At 47.9% G+C, this 26351-nt stretch overlaps 1 protein-coding gene across 2 annotated transcripts in view; it reads left to right on the top strand.

Moving 5' to 3' along the window:
• TCP11 (t-complex 11) overlaps positions 1-26351 on the top strand; it is a 323210-nt gene that overhangs the window by 157961 nt on the left and 138898 nt on the right. For both annotated transcript variants that reach the window (XM_078644306.1, XM_078644305.1), the window contains exons 7-8: positions 6656-6858; positions 6976-7157. In XM_078644306.1, the coding sequence (XP_078500432.1) occupies positions 6656-6858; positions 6976-7157 (385 nt within the window). The remainder of the gene's footprint in view (positions 1-6655; positions 6859-6975; positions 7158-26351) is intronic.

Here is a 26351-nt window from a genome sequence, read left to right as displayed (position 1 = left end):
CTCATCGCGACACGACTGCAAGCCTTTACGGACATGGAGCGGAGCCCGTTTAAATACTGCCCGCTCTGTGGGTCCAAGTACCCACACATCGATCTACACCCCGTGTGTAACAAGTGCCTTTCACCGGACCACGACGACGGCAAGTGCAAGGCCTGTGCACAGTTCCGCTCCAAGAAAACTCTCAAGCTTCGGCGCGCGGTGCGCTTGGAAGCTAGGCAAGCGGCCCCAGATCCGGAGAACATCTTCGGCGACCAGGAAGAAGAGGTCCAGGGTCACCATCTACAAATCTCCCCATCACAGACGGAGGTCGAGGCGGATCCGGGAGACGACGACGGAGTCGCGGGTCAGGTCCTCGAGTACGTCGAAGAGGTAGGAGACGACGATGAAATTTATGGGGCCGCGGCGGATAGCTCAGCGGACGAGCTCTGCCCCGAAGGTTACGAGGATACCGACCGGGACACGGGATCGCCTGTCGGCCTTACCCAGGACCCGTTGCCGCAAGCCACAGCCCCGCCTTCGGGCCCGGCTACGGACTCACTTGCTGGGCACGCAGTTTCGAAACAGAAACTGAAACCATCGGGGTCGTCAACACCTAAAATGGCCGACCCGAAATCGAAACTGAAACCAAAGGACTCGAGTGTCCCTAAGATGGCTGCCGTGCCTGTGAAGAAGTCGGTGCCCGTCACCCCGTCGGCTCCGTCGACCTCCGGTCCGCAGAAGCCGAGGAAGTCTGTCGATTCCGATGCTCCGAAATCGCAACCGACGCCCGAAGAAGGGGCCCCCAAGAAAGATGGTCGGCACGGATCAGCGGCTACGGCGCCGTCCAAGCCCGCCAAGGTCGGCTCCAAAGAGGCTACGCACAAGAAGTCTGCGCCCCGGCCTCAAGATTCGGAGGTGCCGAACACGGTTTCCGCGCCCAAAACGCACAAGGCCCGAGAGGACGTCGGATCCGAGGGACAGCTCAAAGCATCCTTGTCGGCGACGAAACCCACTGGCAGTGTACCGTCCCCCATTGCGGAGTCACTGCAGAGAATCAGGGAGAAAGCCTTTGCTCCATCGGCTCCTATGCCATTACCGCAGCCGCAAAAGGGCGCTCCGGCTAAGCCTTCTGGGAAACTCCTCTTTCTCTTGCCACCTAAGGAGGCGCCGAAAGCGTTTTCGACTAAATCGGCTCCGAAACAGGGTTCCTCGCTGCCTGACCCTCTTCCCCGTCGTGTGCTCGAATCGGAAGACGATTCAGAGCATTTCATCGATGCTGCCACCGGCAAGCTGACACTCTATAAACGGAAGATCACTTCTGAGCCGGTGGACCCCTACGTCATCCCAATGAAAAAGAAGAGGGTGCCCCTTGACGCCTCAGGCCTCACGGAACCGATTCAGCCTCCTCCAAGACGGAGCCCTACTCCCTCCCCAGAACACTCTGTGGGTGAGGAATATGATGAGGATGAGCAGTACAATTTCCCTATCGATGAACCTGATGTACAACCAGATTCATACGACGACACTGGTGACCAGAACACCCAAGGTGTGGGCCAAGACCCGCAGACCTTTAATGCACGTGCATCCCCGACTGAGGACTCAGCAGGATTTCATGCACTAATTGAAAGGGCGGCGGCCAATCATGATGTGGACATGCATGCCGACCCGGTTGAGGAAGACTTCCTTTTTGACACCTTTGCCATATCTGAAAGGACAGTAAAGACACTTCCTATGCTGAAAGGTGTTCTCAAACATGCTGGGGACATTTTTAAGGAGCCTACGAGGGCGAGAGTGGTCAACCCTCGCATTGAAAAGAAGTACAGGCCTGCACCTGCGGACCCCGTCTACATCCGGGGACAATTGCCACTGGACTCTCTTGTGGTTGCCAATGCCAGGAAACGTGCCAACTCCCAGACAACGGGTGAAGCTCCTCCCCCGGATAAGGAGTCCAAAGTGCTTGAGGCAGGAGGCAAAAGAGTGGCTGCACAGGCGGCAAACTTTTGGCGCATCGCAAATACACAGGCGCTCCTGGCGCGTTATGATAGGGCGCACTACGACACCCTAGAACAGGTTATACAACACCTGCCCCCACAGTTCCAAGAAGGCACCAAAATGCTTATTGAGGAGGGTAAGCTAATATCAAACGCAGCCATCAAGTGTGCACTTGACGCTGCGGACACAGCTGCTAGGGCTATCAACACTAGCGTTATGCTGAGAAGACAAGCCTGGCTCCGCATCTCAGGGTTTAAGCAGGATATTCAAACAACAATTCTGAATCAGCCAGTCAATCCTGATAGTCTGTTTGGTCCGGATGTTGACACCACCCTAGAGAAAATAAAGAAGGACACGGAAACTGCTAAGTCTATGGGGGCCCTGCAGTCCCAACAGTTTCGTGGCAGCAATTTTCGTCGCTCAGGTGCACGTGGAGTCACCAGAGGACAGATGGGTCAACAATCCCAGTTCTCCAAAGGTGGGGCGCAATCCTCGTTCACTAAACAGAACAAGGGAGGTTATAGGAATAACAGCAACAGAGGTCGCGGCAGAGGAAACAACAGCTCCCGCACCTCTACTCCAAGCAAACAGTGACTTTCTGTCACTGCCCCCCGACCACATAACACCTGTCGGGGGGAGACTGCAGCAGTTCCTGCCCGTCTGGAGAAACATCACCACAGACAGGTGGGTGCGACAACTAGTCCAGTATGGTTATTGCCTAGAGCTGAAATCCACTCCACCCAACATCCCACCGAGGCAAAGGCCTATGTCCGCAGAGCACTTGCACTTATTGCAGCAGGAAGTGGTGGCGATGCTGCAAAAAGGCGCAATCGAGCTCGTGCCGGTGGGGGAGGAAGGCACAGGGGTATATTCCCTGTACTTCCTTATTCCAAAGAAGGACGGTTCTCTCAGGCCCATTCTCGATCTACGTCCCCTCAACCTGTACATACTGTCAGAGCATTTCCATATGCTTACACTACAGCAGATTCTTCCCTTGCTAAACCAGGGAGACTTCTTAGCGACCTTAGATCTCAAGGATGCTTATTTCCACATTCCACTACACCCGTCACACAGGAAATACCTCAGGTTCACTATTCAAGGCAGGCACTACCAGTTCAAAGTCCTACCCTTCGGAGTCACTACGGCCCCGAGGGTGTTCACCAAGTGTCTAGCGACGGTGGCGGCGCACCTCAGGAGGCAGAATATCCATGTCTACCCCTACCTAGACGACTGGCTCGTACAAGCCAAGTCAGAGCAACAGTGCGCCGCAGACATGTCGACTACAATTCACCTTCTTCACGATCTGGGTTTCTCCCTAAATTACCCAAAATCGCATCTTCAGCCGGCACATGTCCGGCAGTTCCTGGGTGCTACAATCAACACCCTGACAGCCATGGCTCAGCCAAACCAAGTCAGAATCGACAGCATTCAGTCACTGATCCAACGATTCCGACCAAGACACTCCCTGCCAGCGAGAGTGTTCATGCAGTTGATAGGCATGATGGCCTCCTGCATCTTCATAGTCCCTCACGCACGGTTACATATGCGCCCGCTCCAGGAGTGCTTAGCGAATCAGTGGACACAGGCTCGTGGGCAATTGACAGACCTAGTGTTGGTTACCAGTCGGGCATACGACTCTCTGCATTGGTGGACTCCACACAACCTTTGCAAGGGCCGACTGTTCCACGAGCCCGTGCCGCAGATTGTCCTGACGACGGACGCATCTCTCCAGGGATGGGGAGCTCATGTGCTCAATTACACAGTGCAGGGACTATGGACGACGCAGCAACAGAAGATGCACATCAACTATCTGGAACTGATGGCAATCTTCATGGCGCTCAAGTCCTTCATTGTACATCTGAGCAACAAGGTCGTGCTAGTCCGGACGGACAACATGACCGCGATGTACTACATTCAAAAACAGGGGGGCACCCACTCGCCACAGCTGTCTCATCTGGCTCAGAGCATGTGGAAGTGGGCCATTCAGAGGAACATTTTCCTCATGGCAGAACACCTCCCGGGCAAGGACAATCAGATGGCGGATCTGCTCAGCAGATACAGCCATCAGATGCACGAGTGGGAGATACACCCTTCTGTTCTCCACCCGTACTTCCAGCAGTGGGGTCATCCGGAGATAGACCTGTTCGCAACAAAGGAGAACGCAAAATGCCGACTCTTTGCCGCCAGGTTCCCTCACCCACAGTCGCAGGGGAATGCGATATGGATGAACTGGTCAGGCAAATTTGCATATGCTTTTCCGCCAGCCCCTCTAATACCGCTGGTTGCAAGAAAGCTAAGGCAGCACTCCATGACTCTCATCCTGGTTGCTCCAACGTGGGCACGACAGGCTTGGTACACCACGTTCCTCGAACTCTCAGTGGTGCCGCATCAAAGACTGCGCCTCACGCCCAGTCTTTTGACGCAGAACCATGGAGACATTCAGCATCCAGATCCACAACAGCTCAACCTGGCGATCTGGCTCCTGAAGTCCTAGAGTTTGGATACCTTAACCTACCTCCAGAATGCATGAGTATCATCAAGGAGGCGAGGAAACCAACTACTAGAGCATGCTATGCTGCTAAGTGGAAGCGTTTTGTCATCTACTGTACGTCCAATGACATCAACCCACTAGATGCATCTATACCCAACATCATCTGCTATCTGTTACATCTCTACAAGTGCAATCTGGCGTACACTTCCATTAGGATACATCTCTCAGCCATAGCGGCTTATCTTCAGAACAGGCAGCACCTCTCTGTCTTCAGAGTGCCCGCCATTAAAGCCTTCCTTGAAGGTCTGAAGAGAGTCATTCCCCCAAGAACACCACCAGCTCCGGTGTGGAACCTCAACGTCGTTCTCACCAGACTGATGGGGCCACCATTTGAGCCACTGCACTCGTGTGAGCTCCAATTCCTTACGTGGAAAGTGGCCTTTCTAATAGCTATTACGTCTCTGAGGCGTGTCAGTGAGCTGCAAGCGCTCACCATACAAGAGCCGTTCATTCAAATTCACCCAAATAGGGTAGTGCTACGCACTAACCCTAAATTCCTTCCTAAGGTGGTGTCACAGTTTCATCTTAACCAAACTATTGACTTACCAGCATTCTTTCAAAACCCGCAAACGGTGGCGGAAAGAATGCTCCATACCTTAGATGTACGGAGGGCGTTGATGTACTACATAGACAGAACACAACCCTTTAGAAAGACAAAACAACTCTTTGTTGCCTTCGCACCACAACACAAAGGCAACCCAATTTCCAAAGCAGGGATAGCCAGGTGGATTGTTAAGTGCATCCAGATATGTTATCAAAAAGCCAAGCGCACTTTAACAATACCCCCCAGAGCGCACTCCACACGCAAACTGGGGGCATCCATGGCTTTCCTAGGGAACATTCCTTTAGAGGATATTTGCAGAGCAGCCACGTGGGTCACACCACATACCTTCACAAAACACTACTGTGTTGATGTGCACTCCAAGCAGCAAGCAGCTGTAGGACAGGCTGTTCTCAAGACACTTTTTCAGGTTTCTGCAGCTGGCACGGGCAACCGCCGCTGATGGAGGGACTGCTATGTATTCTATGCTAAGATATGAATTTAGCAGCCCACATGCCTCGAACTGAATATGCTACTTACCAGTATGCATCTGTTCTTGGCATGTAGGGCTGCTAACATTCATATCGCCCGCCCTCCTCCCCGGTGCCTGTCGCAGCTGCAGATATACTATTGTATTTATTCATTAGCATGGACATCCTTTACACTTTCACTCCATCTTCTGCCACAATGGCGAAAAACAATCTGGGGATGGAGCCGATGCCCATGCGCACTGTAGTCCAGGGGAGGAGCCACCTATCTCAGGATACTTCGAAGACTCTTCCAGGACAACAATGTGCAATCATCCGAGCCCAACACTAGGCGGCGATCTAATGCTAAGATATGAATGTTAGCAGCCCTACATGCCAAGAACAGATGCATACTGGTAAGTAGCATATTCAATACCGAATATGAACATAAAAATACCATCCTGGTGACCCATTGTGATTAAGGAACAGATGTATGACCATTGGAAATTGCGACTCGCAAATTGCGCCAAATTGCAAGTCGTAGTTTTCAATGTACACAGTGTCTAAGACACTGTTTGCAATTCCCAGTGGGGTCGCAAGTTGCATGCCTTATGCATATTAATGAGGCTATCGCAATTTGCGACCTTCCTTCCTTAAAGAAAAACGTTTTTGTTTCATTCTTTAAGGGCAGGTAGTGGTCCCTGGGACCACTGCCTGCTCTGAAAAAATGTTTGCGCACCCATTCACAAAGGGGAAGTGGTTCCCTGGGGACACCTTCCGGTTTGCAAATGGTTTACCACCCTCTTGAAGAGAGTGGTAAACTGCAAATGTTTTGCGCCCGCAATTGCCGTCGCAAAACATTCTTACATTGGTGTTGGTCCAACTCTTAGGAAGGGACACCCTCTGAACGCCCCTTTCTAAAACCGAGTCGCTAACCCTATTTTGCGAGTCGCTATTTAATTAGCGACTCGCAAAATAAGTTTAGTGCATGGGTCACAGGTTTTTTGCATGCGCAAACAGGTCTAAAACCCATTTGCGCACGCCAAAAACCGTCGTACATGTGGCCCTAAGTTTCCAACTTTTGCATGTCTTCACCCTCAAGCTCTTTCTTTACCTGGGTTTCAGGATCCCTGGATGACACTACAGTGTGGCTTCAAAAGGCGGCAGCAGAGTTGAACATTGTCAAAAACTCCACATCTACAGAAATCAATGGGTTGTCAACATCACCAGCTAAAGGGAACATGATGGTGCCAAGTCCGACTATGGTATTAAACCACGCCTACATGAATTTGCTTCGCTGGAACAGCGAAGATGACAAATATCCAGAGGTATGCAAGGAATGACAAGCTGCCTAGAGCCTAACATTTATTTTTGTACACATTTAAATTTGCTTGTACTTTTCACCATGACTTCAAGACCGGCTGTTATCCCTCGCTGTTTTGCAGACTCTTCTACTTGACCGTGGTCGACTGCAGGAGATTCAAATCCATCTCTCCCAGCTGGGAGTCATAGCAGCTATACTCCTAGTCACTGGCAGTGTGTGTGGGAGCACAATATTCAGATGCGAGGGGTTTGTAGACCGCTTGAAGCGACTAACTAAAGTCCTTTTGGAAGGTCTTGACCTAAGGTAGGTGACAATTTTTTTTTCTACAGTTAAAGTCTGAAAATTATTGAAAATCCATGATAACCCTGTTTAAAAATAAAAATTTGACCACAGTTCATTATACCAGAGAGAAGATAACATAAAAAAGTCTCTAAAAGATTCTGTTACTTTATATATTTGTAAAGGGACCCCAATGAAGCTTTTTTTTTAATCTCAAGGACTTGCCTGGTCTCCTAACGTAAGCCACCATCCATTTCAGCCCAATTTGTAGTTTTTCTATTAACGTCAGCTGGACATAGAGAAAGTCTCCTGATGCTCTTTATAGAGCAACTCATGCACGTGTGAGTGCAGCTTTGCTGCTGGTTTCAATGGTAAACTGAGAAATACAATTTGTCATGTATTTGTAGCCTCATGGTGGAGAATATGGAAGCGAAGGTGAGTTTTAGAACTACAACTAATGCTAGAAAACTATACTTGTTGTCAAGTATTTTTTCTTACTTTTAGTATTTCGGTCCTGCTTACCTGACAGCTTTTAGTTATCTGGTTTTGAAAGTCCGTTTGTAGGCCATATCAGAAACTTACTGTGGGCATAATGTCCACCAATTGCTTAACATTGGTTGGCTTTCGGTCACTGTATGTATGAAGTATCATAAAGAGATATAATGTGTAAAGAGTCCAAGGGTTCCCTTATGAGTGGACAGGGGAACTTGCTCTGGCAATCTCAAGGTGCTCTGTTAGGAGGTAGTGTGGTCGAGCAGCCTTAGGCTTAACACAGAGGAATGCAAGACATCTGAAAATACACACGATGGTCAATAAATGAGATGCACAACTCAAGAGGAAGATCCACACCAATTTGTAAAACTAGCAAGTATCTTTTTATTTGTTTAGGCATCAGAAGAAAATTTTTCAGGTTGGTACTTTTTTAAATATGAATTCTTTTCATTTCAAAAAGTCGCACTTTCTGAGTTCTGCAAGATTAGACTGTGGGAGGAAAATCGTATGCGGTTTACCAGTTCTTGTCAGCAATTTATGGAACCCTTTTCCAGTAGTTAAGGTGAGTGGTGGGCAAGGTCCAAGGCAGCACCAGCAGAACACCACCAGCAGCACTAGTGTGCAAAATAGCATCAGGTGCTGAATGTTATCCTATGGAGAACGGTCGAGGTAGAAAGAGGCTGCAGGAGGGAACTGTGAGACCAAACCAGTGAAACCGAGTGACTTTGGTTCTTGCAATGTTGTGGGTTGTGGGGACACCTTTGGTCCTCTTCTCCTTGTCACGGGGTGTCCAGGTGCAAAGGGTCTTTGAGGTGTCAGGTTTCTCAGTTCGGCAACACTCACGGCTGAGGGGGGCTTGCCAACAGAGTCTGCAGGCGACGTCGGGGTGTGCACGAGGAGTCCCTCCACCGTGGACTCAATACTTTGAGGGCTGGGGTACCATGCTGACACTATTGGCTCACTTCGACAAGGGGTGAGGGGTTTGGGTGCATTGATGAATGGTGGCATTGGGTTTTGGTGGGGCCGGAGTCCTCTCGGTCTTTCTTGTGCTGTCTGTAGGATGCAGTGGACAGTTCCGCAGCCCCTCGTGAAGTCTTGGTTCCTGGGCCAAAGCTGGCAGGTCTGCTGGGTTTTGGGGACTCCGCAGCTGCAGGACAAGACAACTTTTGCCATCACCTCACGTCAGATAGGTGGGTTTTGCAGATAGTCCAAAGGGGCTACTCCCTTCCCATCGTGACCACCACTCCCTCCATGCCACCAACACTCCATCGCATGTCGGAGGATCACTTGACCCAGCTCCATCAGGAAGTTTCGGTTCTCTTGGCCAAGGGAGCTATCAAGCTAGTCCCTGTCCCAGAAGTATTACACAAAACAATGTGGGCAGTGGACCACTTTAAACCTTTGAAAGCACCAACCCAATATATCACCAAAGTTAGTATAAACTCAATCTTTCAAAAAGCGTGCAATCTTCAAATACTCCCTGCCCTGAGAGTATATCCCAAATCCTTGGGAAAAATCAATAATGAACCAAGCTTTGAAATGCACCGCCAAAGAAGTTATTTTTTTTCTCAATCTCCACCGTATGTGTGGTTGACAAAGTTCTATATGTGAGAATTATTTTTCAAAATAAGAGACGCTGAATCCGTAAATGCCAAAAAAGTTCAATGTTCCTTTAATAATCCTTTAAGGTACCAGCCAACGCGTTTCGTTCCGTCAAGCGGAACTTCTTCAGGGCTGTGAGACAAAAAAATAAAACATACAAAAACCCTTGTGAATACTTCTAGATAACCCACACGTGAAATAATAAACAGACAACATTAAATATCTAGAAAGACATTAAAAACCTCATTTACACTTAAAATTGCAGTATTCTTAGCATATACTGATTCAACAATTTCTTGGATCATTTGTATGTGCTGCAAACTCAACTTGGATAAAAGTCCTCACTGTATAATCACCAATATTACACAGTGAAACTAAGACTGAAGACAAAAGATTCCTTCACTAGGTCATGTATTAGAAAGTAAATCCACACGGATTCCTCCATTTCATTTTCAAATATTGGCAACAGCGTCATCATTGTTATGATCATTCACAAATAACTGTAATCAATACTTTGCACCATTCAATTACATTGTCAGCCAAAACTCATTGGTTATCAAACTGAAAATGTTATATTGTTATTATTACAACCATATAGTTTCTCCATCAGGTTTTTTTTTTTTTTTTTTTTTTTGAGATATGCGGTCACATTGTACCCTTCTCATATTTCTCCCCACCCTATCAGCGGGGCAGTATCCCGGGTACAAACTCTCTTAGTGAGTAACCCTTGATCCCAACCACCATTGAAGCCAGCCATGGCCATATGAAAAAGTCAGCAGCAAATCCCTACGAGTTCAGATCTTAATGCCACACAACAGGACACACAGAAAAGTCATGTAACAAGGCATATAGTCTTCCTACCGCAATAAATGTTGAGATGGGATGTTATTATATTCTCCCAATATCGATCAATAATAAACGGAGTGTGTCCAAAAACAACTATACGCTTAGTCCGTTTCCTCCGTATATGTCCTTCTTCCTTTCAAATAGGCTATTTTGCGCCAGTTCTTTCAAAGTAATTGGTAGCGATGTAGTATATACCTAGAAATCATGTAAGAATGTTGTAAGACATAGTCCATGAAATGCATCCTTCGGATCTCACCTCCTCCTTCAATAGCACATTTTAAATAAGAAAACGGTTTTGCATCCCCATCGCAATTTCAGGTATGTACCGAAAATAAATTCCATTCCATACCTTATATTTTAAGCTGATGTGTTTTTCTATTTCTCCATCATGATTTCCGATGTAATTAATTCTTCTTATTCCTCATCTGGCACTAGCCTACAGAAAATGTATAGATATTGCACAATATAACCTGATTCTATTACGATCTCTGATTAGTCTCAAAACTGTCCCAGAAGTAGGTCGTGGTTGTTACTCCCACTACTTCCTGGTACCCAAGAAGGGCAAAGGCCTGCGTCCTATCTTGGATCTCAGGGACATCAACCGCATCCAATGGAAATAGAAGTTCAAAATGTTGACATTAGCTCAGGTCCTGTCTGCCCTCGACTAGATGGTAGGTAGATCTCGAAGGGCACTGCACACCAATTGCAGTGGTGGCTAGCGAACTAGAATTGGGTCAACAGCAGATCCCTTCTCCAACCATAGTTCACAGTGGTGACAGATGTGTCACTCCTGGGATGGGGTGGCTACATGGGGGAGGAGGAGATCAGGGGCCTCTGGTCTCCGGTGGAGTCTGGACTCCACATCATTCTTCTGGAGCTCCGTGCGATTCGTCTTGCACTGGCAGCATTCCTTCTTTCTGTCAGAGGAAGGGTAGTGTAGGTGTTCACGGACAAAACCACCGCCATGTGATACTGCAACAAACAGAGAAGGGTGGGATCGTGGAACGTTTCTCAGGAGGCTCTTCACCTTTGGACGTGGCTGGAACATCAGGGCATGTCCCTGGTGGTTCAACACGTGGCAGGTTCTCTGAACGCCAGGGCGGACGAACTCAGCCGCAGGTGCATGATGGATCCCGAATGGATTCTTCACTCGGAGGTGGTGCAAGGTCTTTTTCAGCAGTGGGGAGAGCCTTGGTTAGATCTGTTCTCCACCAAAGACAATGCGCAATGTCAGCAGTTCTGCACGTTGGAATTTCCAAGGTGGCACTCGCTCGGCGACGCTTTTCGTCGCCAGTGGAATTGCCATCTTCTGTACGCCTTTCCGCCTATACCACTTCTGCCCAGAGTGCTGAAGAAGATCAAGCGCAACCGGGCCTAAGTTTTTTTATTATTTAAACAAAATAAAGTCAGCATAAACAAAGAATAATAAAGTGCGGTGCAGTGCATTCATCATCATATTTCAACAGTATCCATTGCGTTGGTACAGCAATTATTGTGGCAAGTCTGCGGTATTAGAACATGGTCACATGTTACATATATCATGGCTATTTGTTTGGAAAAGGATTTTGCACCGGGCACAGTGCACATTAATAAACTGTGAAGCAATTAAACCTTAGACCCAAAGATCAAATTATACAGATAATACTCCTGTTATAACAAAATATATATTTTTTCCTTTTTATTTACTTCTTTTTTTCTTTCTTTTAAATTATTTTAAATTTATAAAAACATACATAAATACATTCATAATAAATAATTATTTTTATACAATGCACATTCTAGATCCTCTTGCACATATATAAACCACAGAATATTGCAACGTATGATATAACCTGAAAAGTATAAATGTCTTCAGCTTGTATATTATTTCTTTATTTAGATATATAAAAACATATCTTTAAAAGATTCTTCCAGCACATTAATACAATTTTACAGATTAAAAGAGATTTAAGAAAAGAAGAAAGTAAAAACAAAATAAGATTTGGCCTTCTTATCAGTGCATACTGTAGCATGTCAATTTAGAAATTAGCACTCCCGGACTATGCAGATGAGGTTAAAGTACATGTTTATCTGCACGGTTGTCCAGTTTTTCTAAAAGACTATAAACTAGCTGAACGAATTTGGCCAATTTTATATTTAAAACAGTGTTCTCTAAGGAGAGAGCAGCAATGATGGCATGTCTACAAGTCCGGACTCCCAGCCTGTTCCATTCTGGCCTGAGTAGGCGTCTGCATTGGGGAATAAAGAAAGGGCATATACAAAGCACGTGCAAAAAAGTTTCATTTGCTGACCCACACCCTCTGCACATTTGATCAACCCTTTTTCGACGCCATACAGGGAGATTTTGAAGGAAGCGCCAGTCTCCCAGTCTTAGAGCGATCAAACATCGCTTTAGATGATAAGAAAATGTTATCGAAAGGTAATTAGCCGGGGATAGTCGTTTATAGGAGTTGGCTACTGCCCAAGCATGGCTACGTTTCGCAAGGAGAGCTTTGTCCATGATCAGGGATTTCAGTCTTATAACTTTTTTTATTGTGTTTTTGAAAGCGGTCTGGCTTGGATTAAGGGCCCAAAGATCCGCAGCAGACATTTGTTGGATATAGTCATTTAGGAGGCGCCCGAATGATCCCCCCGGATTGCTCACACTGATTTCGTTCCAGACCAGGAGTTCTAGGGTACCAGCTTCTGCCTGTCTTAATTTGTGGATCAGGTTAAGATATGAGCCAACGTTAGAAAATTCGTAGTTAATTAAGCCCAACTCTAATCTGACCTGAGCTGGCGAGGAGGAACTCGGCAGGTGAAGCAATTTCTTATAGAGTTTGGTTGTCAGTTTATTTAAGGAATTGTTCATTTTACCCTTAAAAATCTCTATGCCATACGAAAGTGTGGGCCCGATCTTTGCTCTAAGCACTTCCAGTAAAGGCAAGAGCGTGGGGCCTGAGAGTCTCCTCGATAGCTTAGCCAAGGATACCATTAGCGCTGTAGCCTTGGCTGCAATCACAGTGCTCTGTTTGGTAAAACTGCCCCTGAAGTCCAAATGGACCCCTAAATATTTGTACGATTGGCCAATTGAGATGCTTTCTTTGTTTATTGGCCAGCCTCCACCGCTGTAACGTTTTTTGCCAAACGGAACAACCATAGTTTTTTTCATGTTAATTTCTAACTGGTTGTTGACCGTGTAATGCATTAAGGCGTCAAGAAGTCTCTGTAGCCCCACTCTGGTGAGACTGAACAGTGCCAGGTCGTCGGCATATAAGAGATTGCATAATGCCGTGCCTCCTACTTTTGGTGGATGGCTAATTACTTTCTCTAACGAGCTTGATAGGTCAGCAATAAATAGATTGAAGAGAAGGGGGGCCAGCACGCAACCCTATTTGACACCACGAAAGGTCCAGATTTTCCGGGAGAGATGTGCGCCAGACCCTAACTTCACTCGAACCCTTGTGTTGGAGTACAGCAGGATAATGGGATTCAGGATATTGTCTGGAATTCCCCACTGCCTCAGTTTTTGCCACAGAGCAGCCCTAGGCACCCTGTCGAATGCTGCTTTGAAGTCGACAAAGCAGCAAAAAGTCGACTTGGAATTTGTAAGGGCTTTGTCAATGATGGTGGAGATTGCCAATAAGTTTGTCATTGTTCCTGATTTGGCAACGAACCCTGTCTGATTCAAGGGAATCAGATTTTTATCCTTTGCCCATTGTCGGAGATCCTCCAAAATGAGGCCTGCAAAGTGCTTTGCCTCTATATCCAGCAAGGCAATTAATCTGTAGTTGTTCAGGTTGCCTCGTGCTCCAGCTTTATAGATGGGATGGATAATAGCACCTCTCCAAGAATCCGGAATGGTTTGATAGCTCAGGGTGTAATTAAAGAGATTTGATAGCACCTTGGACCAGAAAGGGACGTCGGACTTGAATAGCCTTTGCGGCAGGCCATTCGGGCCTGGTGCTCCGTCTTGTCTCCCTTTCGTCAGTGCTTTGACTACTCTTTCTTCAGACATTTCCTCGGATGAGGTAAGCCCCTGCATTTGATCGGGTGGAAGGTTCGATGTTATGCCCGCGCCAGTGTCAGAAGCCCATGTTAATCCAGGGCGATCAGGGTAGTCTTGTGCCTGGAAATGCTCTGTTAGGTACGAGATCCAGTCTGCTTCCTGGATGTTCGCTGATCCAAAGGATGTTATGTTTCGATCGATGTTGTTGACAAGTGACCAGAATGTCTTTGAGTTCTGTTGTTTACTTTCCCATACCAGTTTAACCCAGAATTGAGATTCCTGAGCCTTTTTCTCTTGGTTAACTGCCCTCCTAAATGCCTTTTGGGCATGACGGTATGTAACGAGGAAGCTGCTGTTCTCTGGAAATTTTAAAAGCAACCTCAGTGCGTTGTTTCTCGTTCTTTTTAATGTTTTTATCATGGGGAGGGCTGTTGCTCCTACTGGTGGTGTCCGATTTGGGCCCTGCCTTGTCACTGGATAAGTTCTGATCAGCTGTGCGCATAACTGTGACCATATTGCAGTTAGGGAAGCCGTTTGGTCTTGAACACACCAGATAAAATCCTTGCTTGTTTTTAAGATGCACTGACAGTTAGACTCACTCCATTTCAGGCTTTTTAGGTTATCGGAATGTATTCCTTTGTATGTAAATGGTGCCTTTTTATGGAGAGCTAAATTTATGGCAAAGGAAATGGCCAATGGCCTGTGGTCGCTTTCGGGCCTTGGCAGGACGGAGAAGCTAGCCAGATTGAACAGGAATTCCGAATTGCATATGGTAAAGTCCAAGTAGGATTTTGTTCTTCCATTTGACCAGGTCCAGTTTGGGGGGGAATCACTTGCTGATCTTCCATTCACCACTAGGTACCCTGCATTGTAAAGTCTCATCACGGTGACCTCGCCTAATGTATTGAAAGCTTGCACAGGGGGTTTAGATTGGGGGACAGCCTCAATGATGCTAGTCATGTTGGGTCCTTCTGGGTCTGCTATGTTCCCCTGGAAAAGGTTCGTATTAAAGTCCCCTGTGATAATGCGGTCCGAGTTAGGATATTCTGTGGCTATATCATTCATTATTTCGCAGAATCTGGCCAGGTGGTCTTTTTTTGTGCGGGTGTTAGGATTAATATACACATTTATAAGTAAGAGCAATCGCTGTCTGCTCCGGAGATTAATTTTGACCCCCAATAGCCAGTCTTCTTTCAGGTAGAGTTGACTGAATTCGCCTTTTAAGTTGTTGGATATATATGTGGACAGCCCGCCTTTAGGGTGGCTGAAGCGGCTGTCCCTCAGTGCCTGTTTCCGATATTCAATGAATCCTTCAATAGGGCGGCCCTCAATTTCCCAAGTTTCCTGCAGGGCAATTGCCACATGTTCCCCAAGGAAAGACATAGTGTCTTCATTTAAAGTTTTTTGATGTAGGCCGCAGATATTCCATGAGCACAGTGAAAAAAGTGACTCCCCCTTGCTGCTGACCACACTGTGCTGTTGTGCCCCTGACGGAAAGAGTGATTTTAATGGATTGTATGTTTTTACTGATGAACCTGTCGCAGATGTTCAATTTCTGCTTTTTGTAGCCAATACTGCTGGCAGCCACCTCCAAGCATGGTCTGGTTCTTTGTTTCTCACCGCTGTTTCAGGGCATTTAAGTTCTCATAGATACATCTGCCGTGTGGATTCCTCACCTTGTGAATATCCCCTTGCATCAGCAACATTCGGAAATTCTTTTGTAGCTTCGCGCCGACGTGGATCCGGACGTCACAGAGGCACGGCATCGCACGCGACTCCGCTGACGTCACCGACGCCTGTAATAGGCCCACGCCGGCGTGATGACATCAGTTCCCTTTTTTCCGCGTCGTCGACGCTAACGGTTTTCAGGGATCGTACTGTAGCTTACAGTAACTTTGTTACTATTTTCATTGTATTGTGTCTATCTTCATACTTTTCGAGATGTCGTCGAAGAAGACTGGGTTTAAAGCTTGTGGCGAGTGTGGCAAGACTATGTCTATCACCGATCCTCACGAATGCTGTGTCTGGTGTTTAAGCTCCGACCATGATGTCGAGGACTGTCTTTGCTGCAAGAAGATGACGCCGAAAGCTTTGAGAGAGAGAGAGGCGAAACTCCTCGTGGCAAAGCTTAAAAGTAAGAAGGTTAAGAAATCTTCGAAGTCTCGATCTCGTCGGTCAAGGTCAAGGTCGAGATCGAGGTCTCGTTCGAGGTCGCACTCGGAGTCGTCTTCGGCTCACACTTCAAAGTCTTCGAGGAAGAAACACAAGAAGAAGAGCCATGAGTCACGTCATCATTCTGGGAAGGACTCTAGTTCAAGACCGAAGTCCCAGGTCAAGCTTCTGAGTAAAGAAGTGGAGATTTCAGAATCGGAACATGATGAGGCTTCGCATCCGGGTTCACCCGAATCTCAGAAACAGGTCCATTCTCCGTGTCCATCCAATCCTTCTGGTCAGGAGGATGAAGGTGAGGAGCAAGGGGATGGTGGAGCCGAAGTTTCAGTACCTGAGGGTTCGTCGACTCCGGTTCCGGCACCCGATGAAGAGGTCGACGTCGTATCGACTCCACCTCCTCAGGAACAGCCACGAGGTCCATATCCTGAGTTTCCGACTCCAGGTCAGGATCCTTCTCAGTTCCTGAACGCCATGTTTGGTGTCTATTCCAGGGCAATGTTCCCGTCTGGTGCACCTGTTGGTCCCACGGGTCCTATGGCCTTTAACTTAGGTGTTCCTCAGGCTAACGCCCCTACACCCTTCATGCCTTTTATGCCGGCTCTACCACCGCATTGGCATTTATCGACACCGCCGGTGTCGTCGACGCCGAAGCGCACGACGCCGGTGCCATCGACGCCGATCCCATCGACGCTGATACCTGCGACTCCGAGGCAGGATTCTGCCCGACCTCGTATGGATAGACCCCGTCCGACTTCGGGTTCGACGCCGGCACCGACCCCGTCGGAGTCGATTCCGGATCCATTGGCTTCGGTGGTGAAGGGAAGATCTCGGAGAAAGGCCCAAAGACTTCTGGAAGAAGAAAAATATGGGTATTCAGATACTGAAGAAGGAGAGTTGCAGGATTCTGAGGATCCGTTTTAGGATTTGTGTGAAGCCAGTGGGCTTGAACTATCACCTGAATGGGAATTGGCTTCTGTGTCAAATGTTCCATCAAAGGATGTGATACCTTATCACACTGTCATTAAGAAAGCAGCGAGTCTATTGAATATTACTCTGCCCACTGCTGATTATAAGCCTAATATTTTGACTGAGGTGCTTCATTCACCCTCATCTATCATTGAACCTATGTTGCCCTTCAACGAGGCCTTGTCTGAGCCTATTTATGAGGTCTGGAAGAAACCCTTATCTGCTCCTGCAGGTTCTAGAACAGTGGCCAGGAGATATAGAGCTGCACCAGAGGACCCTGCATTTTTATCTTCACATCCTCTTCCTGAGAGTTTGGTGATACAGGCTGCTTGCTCAAAGAAATCTGCTGGTGCTTTTCCACAAGTTCCTGGAGATAAGGAATCCAGGAAGCAATACCAAAGTGCCAAGAAGGTTTTCTCATCAGCCAGTATGGCATTAAAGTCAACCAATGCTACGTGTCTGATGGGAAGGTATATCCATGCTTTGATGGATTCTGTCAAGCAGTTGATTCCGAAAGTCCCTGAGGATGACAGGAAGGATTTTCAGGAAGTGGTATTGGACACTCAAGCAGCTGCGAGACAGGTCATTCAGAGTGGTCTGGACACTGCTGATTCAGTGGCAAGGGTCATGGGTTCCTCCGTGGCCACTAGGGGGGCTGCCTGGCTCAAATCTTCAGAATTCTCTGCAGACGTCCAATCTGCCTTGATGGACTTGCCTTTTGATGGATCAGGGTTGTTTGGTAAGAAGGCTGATACTGCCTTGGAGCGTTTTAAGGACAGTAGGGCCACTACAAAATCTTTGGGTCTTCAGTCCAGGGGTACTACCGGAAGACGTTTCAGGGGATTTGGTCGATCTTCCTTTCGGTCTTACAGATCTTCCCAGCAGCAGCCTCAGCAGCAGCAGAATACACTGTACAAGTCGTACAGGGGCAGACAAAGATCCCGCCCTAGAGGTCGTCAAGCTTCCTCCTCCTCCTCCTCCTCTCCTTCCCAACCCCCTGCCAACGCAGCAAAGCAGCCCTAGATCCGCCATTCCGGATCATGTGGGCCCAGTGGGGGGTCGGCTTACACATTTTCTACAAGATTGGGAATTAATAACATCGGATCTTTGGGTTCTCAATCTTGTAGGGAATGGGTATGCACTTCCTTTCCAGGAATTCCCTCCCAATTACCCTCCTTGCCAGGGTTATTGTTCGGAAGACCACCTGTTTCTCCTGCAGGAAGAAGTCCTGGCACTGTTCCGAAAAGGTGCGATAGAGGTGGTTCCAGAGCAGGAAAGGGGGCAGGGGTGCTACTCCCGGTATTTCCTGATCCCCAAGAAAGATGGCAGGCTTCGGCCAATCCTGGACCTCAGGATTTTGAACCTTTACCTGAGGCAGGAAAAGTTCAAAATGCTCACTCTTGCACAGGTTCTTCAAGCGCTGCTGGAAGAAGACTGGATGGTGTCGATCGACTTGCAGGATGCGTATTTTCATATTCCCATCTTGGAGTCGCACAGAAAGTATCTCCGTTTCACGGTTGGGTCACAGCACTACCAGTTTGTGGTCCTTCCGTTTGGTCTTACTACTGCACCTCGAGTCTTCACCAAGGTGATGGCAGTGGTGGCAGCTCATCTCAGGAGATCGGGGATTCATGTGTTTCCGTATCTAGACGACTGGCTGATCAAAGCGGAGTCGCCGGAGAAGGTGCTCCATCATCTGCTAGAGACAACTCTGTTGTTGCACAGGTTGGGTTTTTCGATAAATGTACCCAAGTCTCACCTGGTGCCCTCACAGCGCAACCTGTTCATAGGTGCGGTACTGGACACTACTCTGTGTCGCGCATTCCCTCCTCCTCAAAGGATTCGCGACATACAGGAGATGATTCCTTTATTTTTCAATGGAGCGGTCGTTCCAGTCCTGAAGGTTCTTCGCCTGCTCGGTCTGATGGCTTCATGCATTCTGTTGGTCAACCATGCACGCTGGCACATGAGGGCACTCCAGTGGTGCCTCCGCAGGCAGTGGTATCAACACAACGGAGATCTCAGGGAGTCAGTGAAGATCTCCAGAGAAACTGCGGCGGATCTATCTTGGTGGAGCGTGGAAGGCAATCTGTCTCAAGGGAAGTCTTTCCAACTGCCTCCATCGGTGGCCACAGTGATATCGGATGCATCCACCCTAGGGTGGGGTGCTCATCTGGGGGATCTGGAGGTCAAAGGTCTTTGGTTTCCAGAGGAAAGGTTGCTTCACATCAATCTTCTAGAATTGCGGGCGATACGTTTGGCGCTCAAGGCCTTCCTCCCTTCCCTTCGTGGTCAGTCAGTCCAGGTCCTGACGGACAACACGACCGCGATGTGGTACGTCAACAAGCAGGGAGGAGTGGGGTCGCAGTGTCTCTGCAGGGAGGCTCTGCGCCTCTGGTCCTGGGTTCAGGGCCATCGGATTTGTCTGATGGCAAGTCATCTGGCCGGAGTTCTGAACGTTCGTGCAGACAGTCTCAGTCGGCAGTTCTCTGCCGATCACGAGTGGAGGCTTCACCCAGAGGTAGTTCACGACATCTTTCGGATGTGGGGGACTCCTCGGGTGGACCTGTTCGCCACTCGCGAGAATGCTCACTGCCTGTCATTCTGCAGTCTCCAGTATCCGTTGCAAGGAGCCTTGGGGGACGCGTTTCAGTTGAGTTGGGGAAATCAACTCCTTTACGCGTTTCCTCCCATACCCTTGATTCCTCGGGTTCTGAGGAAGATTCGCCAAGACCGGGCCCAAGTCATATTGATCGCCCCGGATTGGCCAAGAAGGGTGTGGTATTCAGACCTTCTCCACCTCTCCTCTCACCCGCCGCTCCGTCTCCCTCACAGGGCAGATCTCCTCTCTCAGATGGAGGGGCAGGTTCTACACCCCCACCTCCAGACCTTACACCTTCATGCCTGGAGATTGAGCGGGGCAACCTGATTTCTTTTTCTCTCCCTCACGATGTGGTGGATGTCATTTTGTCAGCCAGGCGTGACTCCACTAAGTCCATCTATTCTTATAGGTGGTCTAAATTTGTTGCTTGGTGCAGGGAGAAATCTATAGACCCTTTGAGGTCCCATTTATCTGATGTGCTCCAGTTTGCCCTTTCTCTTGCTCAGCAGGGGCTTGCTGTTGCCACGGTGAAGGGTTATCTTTCTGCGCTGTCGGCTTTTATCTGTTTGCCTGACCAGCCTTCTCTTTTTAAGTCTCCCATTGTTTTAAGGTTTTTGAAGGGCCTCACTAATAGGTTCCCTCCTACACCTTTTATTGTGCCTCAGTGGGATTTGAATCTAGTTTTGACATTTTTAATGGGTGCTCCTTTTGAGCCTCTCCACAAATGTCACATGAGGCTTCTGACTTTCAAAACGGTTTTTCTCGTTGCAATCACCTCGGCAAGGAGGGTAAGTGAGCTTCAAGCTCTTAGTTCCAAGCCCCCATTCCTTACCATTCATGCTGAACGAATGGTTCTTAGGACCAGGGCTGCTTTTCTGCCTAAGGTGGTGACTCCTTTCCACCTTGGTCAATCCATTACCCTTCCTACTTTTTATCCTCCCCCTCACCCTTCCAAGGAGGAGGAGAGATTACACCGTCTTGACCCCAAGAGGGCGGTGTCTTTTTACTTGGACAGGACTAAAGACTGTCGAGTGGACGACCAGCTCTTCATTGGCTTTGCTGGCTGCAAGAAAGGAAGAGCGGTCTATAAGAGGACTTTGTCGAGATGGATCGTCCTTTGCATTAAGATCTGCTACTCTTTGGCCGGTAAGGACCCACCAGAGGGTATAAGAGCTCATTCAACTAGAGCGAAGTCTTCGACCTCAGCATTGGCTAGGGGTGTGCCTGTTGAGGATATTTGTAGAGCGGCAACTTGGTCTTCCCTCCACACTTTCGCGAAGCATTACTGCTTGGATTCCGAAGTGAGGAGGGAGGGTCACTTTGCGCGCTCTGTCCTTCAGGATTTCCTGGTTTAGAAGAGTGGACACCCTCCTCCGGGAGTGGGGACTGCTGTGGGACTCTATTCACAAGGTGAGGAATCCACACGGCATATGTATCTATCAGAAGAACAAGTTACTTACCTTCGGTAACGCTTTTTCTGGTAGATACTATATCTGCCTGTGGATTCCTCACTGACCCACCCGCCTCCCCGTTGTCCACTCTTCTATGCCAGTGGTTTATATGATGTATTATTTTATGGTCAAGGATTTGTCTATTTCAAATGTTTTATTGCATTTGCTTCACACTGTGTGTGTTACCTTGATTTCTATACTGCGTATACTGTGTATATGTCTACTGTCATCGGTCCGTCCGTGTGCTTCGAAGACACGGAAAAAAGGGCGGAACTGATGTCATCACGCCGGCGTGGGCCTATTATAGGCGTCGGTGACGTCAGCGGAGTCGCGTGCGATGCCGTGCCTCTGTGACGTCCGGGTCCACGTCGGCGCGAAGCTACAAAAGAATTTCCGAATGTTGCTGACGCAAGGGGATATTCACAAAGTGAGGAATCCACAGGCAGATATATTATCTACCAGAAAAAGCGTTACCGAAGGTAAGTAACTTGTTCTTCTATGTCCGACCCTGAGGCATTTTTTAGAACAGAGAACGGCCTCCCATGCTCTGTGTTTTTGATGAAGGCCGGCTTGCTGGGTGTAGTTGCTCCTGATAGCAGCGTGATTGGATATCCTGGTGTTGAATAAGGGTGCACTCTAATCCCCCATTTCCGCAGTGTAGCCTTGTGTTCGAGAAAGGCTCCTACCCAGCCTGCCTGTATGAAAGTTACGACGGTGACCTCAGAGGGTTGGTTTCCTCGTGGGGGAAGGAATTCAATGGATTCGATGTTGTTCGTATCCAGACCCTCTAGCCCCGGTATGCCTTCTGCTAATTTCAGCAGATTCGATCTGTTGAGGATATCGTGCCGCCCCTTAGATTTGTACTCGGGGGCTAGTAAAATCCGATGACACGATTGGATGTCGCTTCGCGGCTCTGGTGCAATTGTGGGTTTGAGGATCAGTTTTTCGATTGTTGCATCAGATCTATATTTATGTAACTTCTGTGGTGGTTGGAGGGGAGCCCGTTTTGATTGTGGAGTATGACTGATCAGGGCAGCTGTGTCATTGCAGATGGTTTTAGTAAAACTCAATTTTGATGTTATGTTTTCGTTCCCGAAAAGGGGGAGATCCATTAAAAGCCGAGATTTTCCGGCCGCTGTCTCTTGCCCAGTGTAACTTGACCTAACTGGGCTCACCCTTGTGCTTGTTGCAGGATCGCTGCCCTCTGCTTTTGTTGCCGAGGCAATTGTTGATGATCTTAGACTCTGAGGGCTCCTCGCCAGTTCTTGAGTGGGTAAGTCCACAGTTGGACCGTTCGAGGTTGTTGTTGGGTTTGTCGTTGGTTCCACTGTGCTGGGTTCTATAGAGGATTTTTTGTTTTCGGCTATCGAAAAAATGGGGAAGGGATTCTGATGGGCCAATTTGGAATTAGCCCTGAGTTTGTTTCTCGCTTTGCGTTGACGTTTACGCTCTCTTTTGCTGCAAGGAGGAATAGGCCCGAGAGAAGCCGGTACTGATGGAGCGGGCGAAGAAGCAAGGCTGTTGGTTCGCCCGTCCTCAGATTTGGCATGCTGGTTTATAGGCCCGGTTGGTGATGGGAGAGTGCAGTTTTCAACCGTCGGGGTCGGTTTTATTGGAGCACTATGAGGGTGACCGGTCATCAATGGAAGGCGGTTGATTGATCCTGTAATGTCCGCTTCTTCTTCCTTTATTTTTGTATTTTTGTTTCCACTGTCCTCCGGTGGTTTGTCCTGTTCTTGATGTTTGGTGGGTTGCAGTTTGGCTGGCACGTATCCCCCCTCAGCTGCTTTACTTCCCGGATAACAGTGGAAAGGCAATCTGGGAGCAGGGAGAGGGAGTCAATAATTGGAGAGCAGCAGCACGTTGGTTGAACAAAATTCGCAGATGCTTGCGCCCTTAGAATTAACGAGTTCAATTGGTCTAATTTGCCGTCGATCCCTGACGTAAAAAGTGCCAAGGTGTTTAGTAAATCAACTTGCACCTCTAGTTTTACTGAATGGTAGTTAAGTGCGGTCATGGTTTGTTGGAGGGTCTGCAATAGTTGAGGCCAAACACTGGTCTTAGTGTCCTCTTCTATATTAGGTTTGTCATCCGGAGTGATGCTCGGGCTTGGGGAATTTGAGGTGGTCTTAAAGAAAAGGGATAAATCCGACATGGGTTGGTTATTTGCTGCCATCTGCGCTGATTGACTTTGACATGGAGTCCTTGTGTGGCCAGAAGGCGGAGATAACTTGTGTGAAGGACTTGAGTCTGTTGATACTGTTAATATTTTTGTTATTGGTGGAATAAGCAAATTTAATGGTGGATAACTACCATTGGGTTGCGCTGGGTCAGCTTGCCCGTGGATTTGCGCCGTCGTTGTTTGCTGTGGAAAGCCCGTAGGTGGCTTAAACGGGAAATATGGAAGTTGTAGCAGCAAAGGGGAGACCTCTATTGAACACATAATGTCTTCCAGCTGTGATTGCGGTAGGGGGACAACCCCGTTATCGTCTGCCAGAGGAGTGAGGGGCTTCTCTGGTCGAAGAGGAATGGTTTGGGTATTTTCCCTGTTGTAGTTAGTGCAGGTGGACCCAAAAGTATAGACCCCTGATGGCTCTTTTGTTGGCATTGTGTTGAATACCCAATTTTGCGGTGGTGCTTTAAGGTCAAACCCTAAATGGTCAGAGGTTATAAAAGTGGTTGCCTCCGAAGTTTGCGGGTGTTGCTCTAATAGTTGTGTTGTTAATTCTGCAGTTTTTGATGGGGTCTTTCTGAAATAGTCCCGTAAGGTTAGGCTCTTGGGTTTTTGAGGTTTTGGTGTGTGCTTGACGTGGCCCTGAACCCCAGCTGCGTCTGGTTGCTTGGGCTTCCTTCACTTGGGTGCAGTATACTTTCTTTCTTTTCCAGATCTCATTGCCCCAGTAAGGTCTTGGTGAGTGGAGAGGAGGTGCCCAAGTTTTCAGTAGTGCTTAATGGCTCCAAAAACAGCAAGGGTCAGAACACGACAGGCAAGTTTAGCAGTCAGGTGAAAGCTTGCCCTTTCCCTTTCCCTGACGCTTTCCCTTGTCCGTATGAGGGCACACTGTTGCGCAGTTGCGCAAATTCCGTTTGTCCTTGACCCCCCAAATTCGGTGGTTGAATCTAATAGAGTCTGGCAGAGTCTGATTGAGTCTGATAAGTCCGGACAGGTATGGTGAGGCTGGGCAGGTATGGCTGAGAATGGGTGTGTGTGATGAGGAAAGAACTTGTACAACTTGTGCAAGAGGGAAGGCTGGCTGGGCAAGCTGGGAGCTGGTTGAGAATGTCTCTGGGCGCCTCTGCCACTTCTAACACCTCAGCCGCCTCTGCCTCTGCTGCCACGCCTCTTAAAGCTCCTGACTGCTCCTGCCTGCTCTTGCCCTGCTTAAGCTCGACTTGGGGCTCAGGGCTCAGGATGCTGAGACTGAGGCCGATGCAGATGCTGGGGCGGGGTTGAGAGGGGGGCCTACAAGCAACGAGCTAGCGAACGTGGGCGTGGGCGCCTGAGGAGCAGCTAGCAGTGCTTGAGACCCCCCCCCCCCGATGCAGTTTACAATGTCGGGCTCGCTCCCGCCAGCCGCTAACTGCAGCGCTTGCACCAACCTTCATGCTCCGGTAATCTCGCGTCTTCCGCTTCCTTTTCAATCCGCCACTGCAGCCCTGCCACTGCCGCTGCGGCACCCGTCTCCTCGGAACCGTCACGGGGCGCCGGGTCTCAAGGCACTCGAGGCGCTGGGCACTGGACAGTCCCCTGCAGGCTTTGCGGGCTCTTCCGCTTACTCCCGCCGGCCTTTGATCTTTTTTACCGACTACCGGCTGCCAGGTAGTGGTAGTGCTAGGCGCGGGTTCCAAGCCGCTGGGACGCCTCCCTCTGGCTGCTCGCGACGTGGAGAACGGCGACTGGCGACCAGAGCGGCTCGCGACTCTCTGCTGCTCTCTGCTGGCAATCAGAATATCATAGTCTTCAGCTTGTATAAACAGAACTGTCAAAGTCGATCTAACAAGATTCGTCTGAATTCTGTCAAACAAGACACAGCATATATGTCGATTTCAGAAACACTGGTTGCAGCTGTTAGCTACCAGATACAACAAATGCGCTGATTTTCAGAAAACACTGGTTACAGTTCTTAACTACAAATGGGTTTGGGCAAAGCCCTCTTCAGGTTTTTCATACCAGTGGTTTACTAGAATGAAAAAAGATTTTATTTAAATTTTATTTAAAATACTCTAATGGTCTAAAGCTTAAGTGCAAGCTACAACAATAGCATCAATGTGTCTCTATACAGACTACCACCCTCCCCTATATACATGGTTAAAAGCTCAAAAGTTTGAATCCTGCTGTGAGCCGCAACATTGCTTATTAATACAAAACTTGTGAACACATGACACACAGTCTCTCATTGTACCCCTAATGTGATGTTATCTATACAGAAAATACCTACACAGATTTAATTCTCCTTTCTTTTTTACTTTTAAGGTTTAAATATTTAACCCAAAGCTTAGTGGTCATGCAGACCAGGATACTAATTTTTATAGACTTGATTTATTTCTTGCTTAGACTTTCAGAAATCTTTTATTTCGATTCAGTATGTTAAGATATTATGTATACTTGGGTCCATTACTTTGCCACCACATGGGGGGACTATTTCGAGGTATGGATTTTTTCCTTATTTTTCCCTAATACAGCCATACATATCTGCTATAGATCTTATATACATATGATCACACCTAGTGACTACTTACCAGATCTATTATAATCACTTCCTTCATTTATTTGTATTCAAATGCTGGTTCAGGAACTCAGAAATGCAGTGACTCAACAAATATATAATGATGGCTGAAATGATCAAATAATCCGCATTAGCTAATCTTTCTGTATACGTGATACTAATGGTCACACCTAATAGTTACTTACCCAATCTATTGTAGTCACTTCCTTTGATTATTTATATTCAAACTCTGAATCAGGAGGTCTAAATTGAGGACTCGATAAGTATATAATATTGCTGAAATGATAAATTGATCCGTATTAACTGACATCTAACAACTTATTTATAATCCTATAGCTCTTGAGTATCTAACTGTACCCACACATGAATGGG

The sequence above is a fragment of the Lissotriton helveticus genome, chromosome 5_1 (genome assembly GCF_964261635.1).
Source record: "Lissotriton helveticus chromosome 5_1, aLisHel1.1, whole genome shotgun sequence".
Lineage (NCBI taxonomy): Eukaryota > Metazoa > Chordata > Amphibia > Caudata > Salamandridae > Lissotriton > Lissotriton helveticus.
Note: the sequence above shows the minus strand (reverse complement) of the source record. Positions and strands in the feature narration are given on the sequence as shown.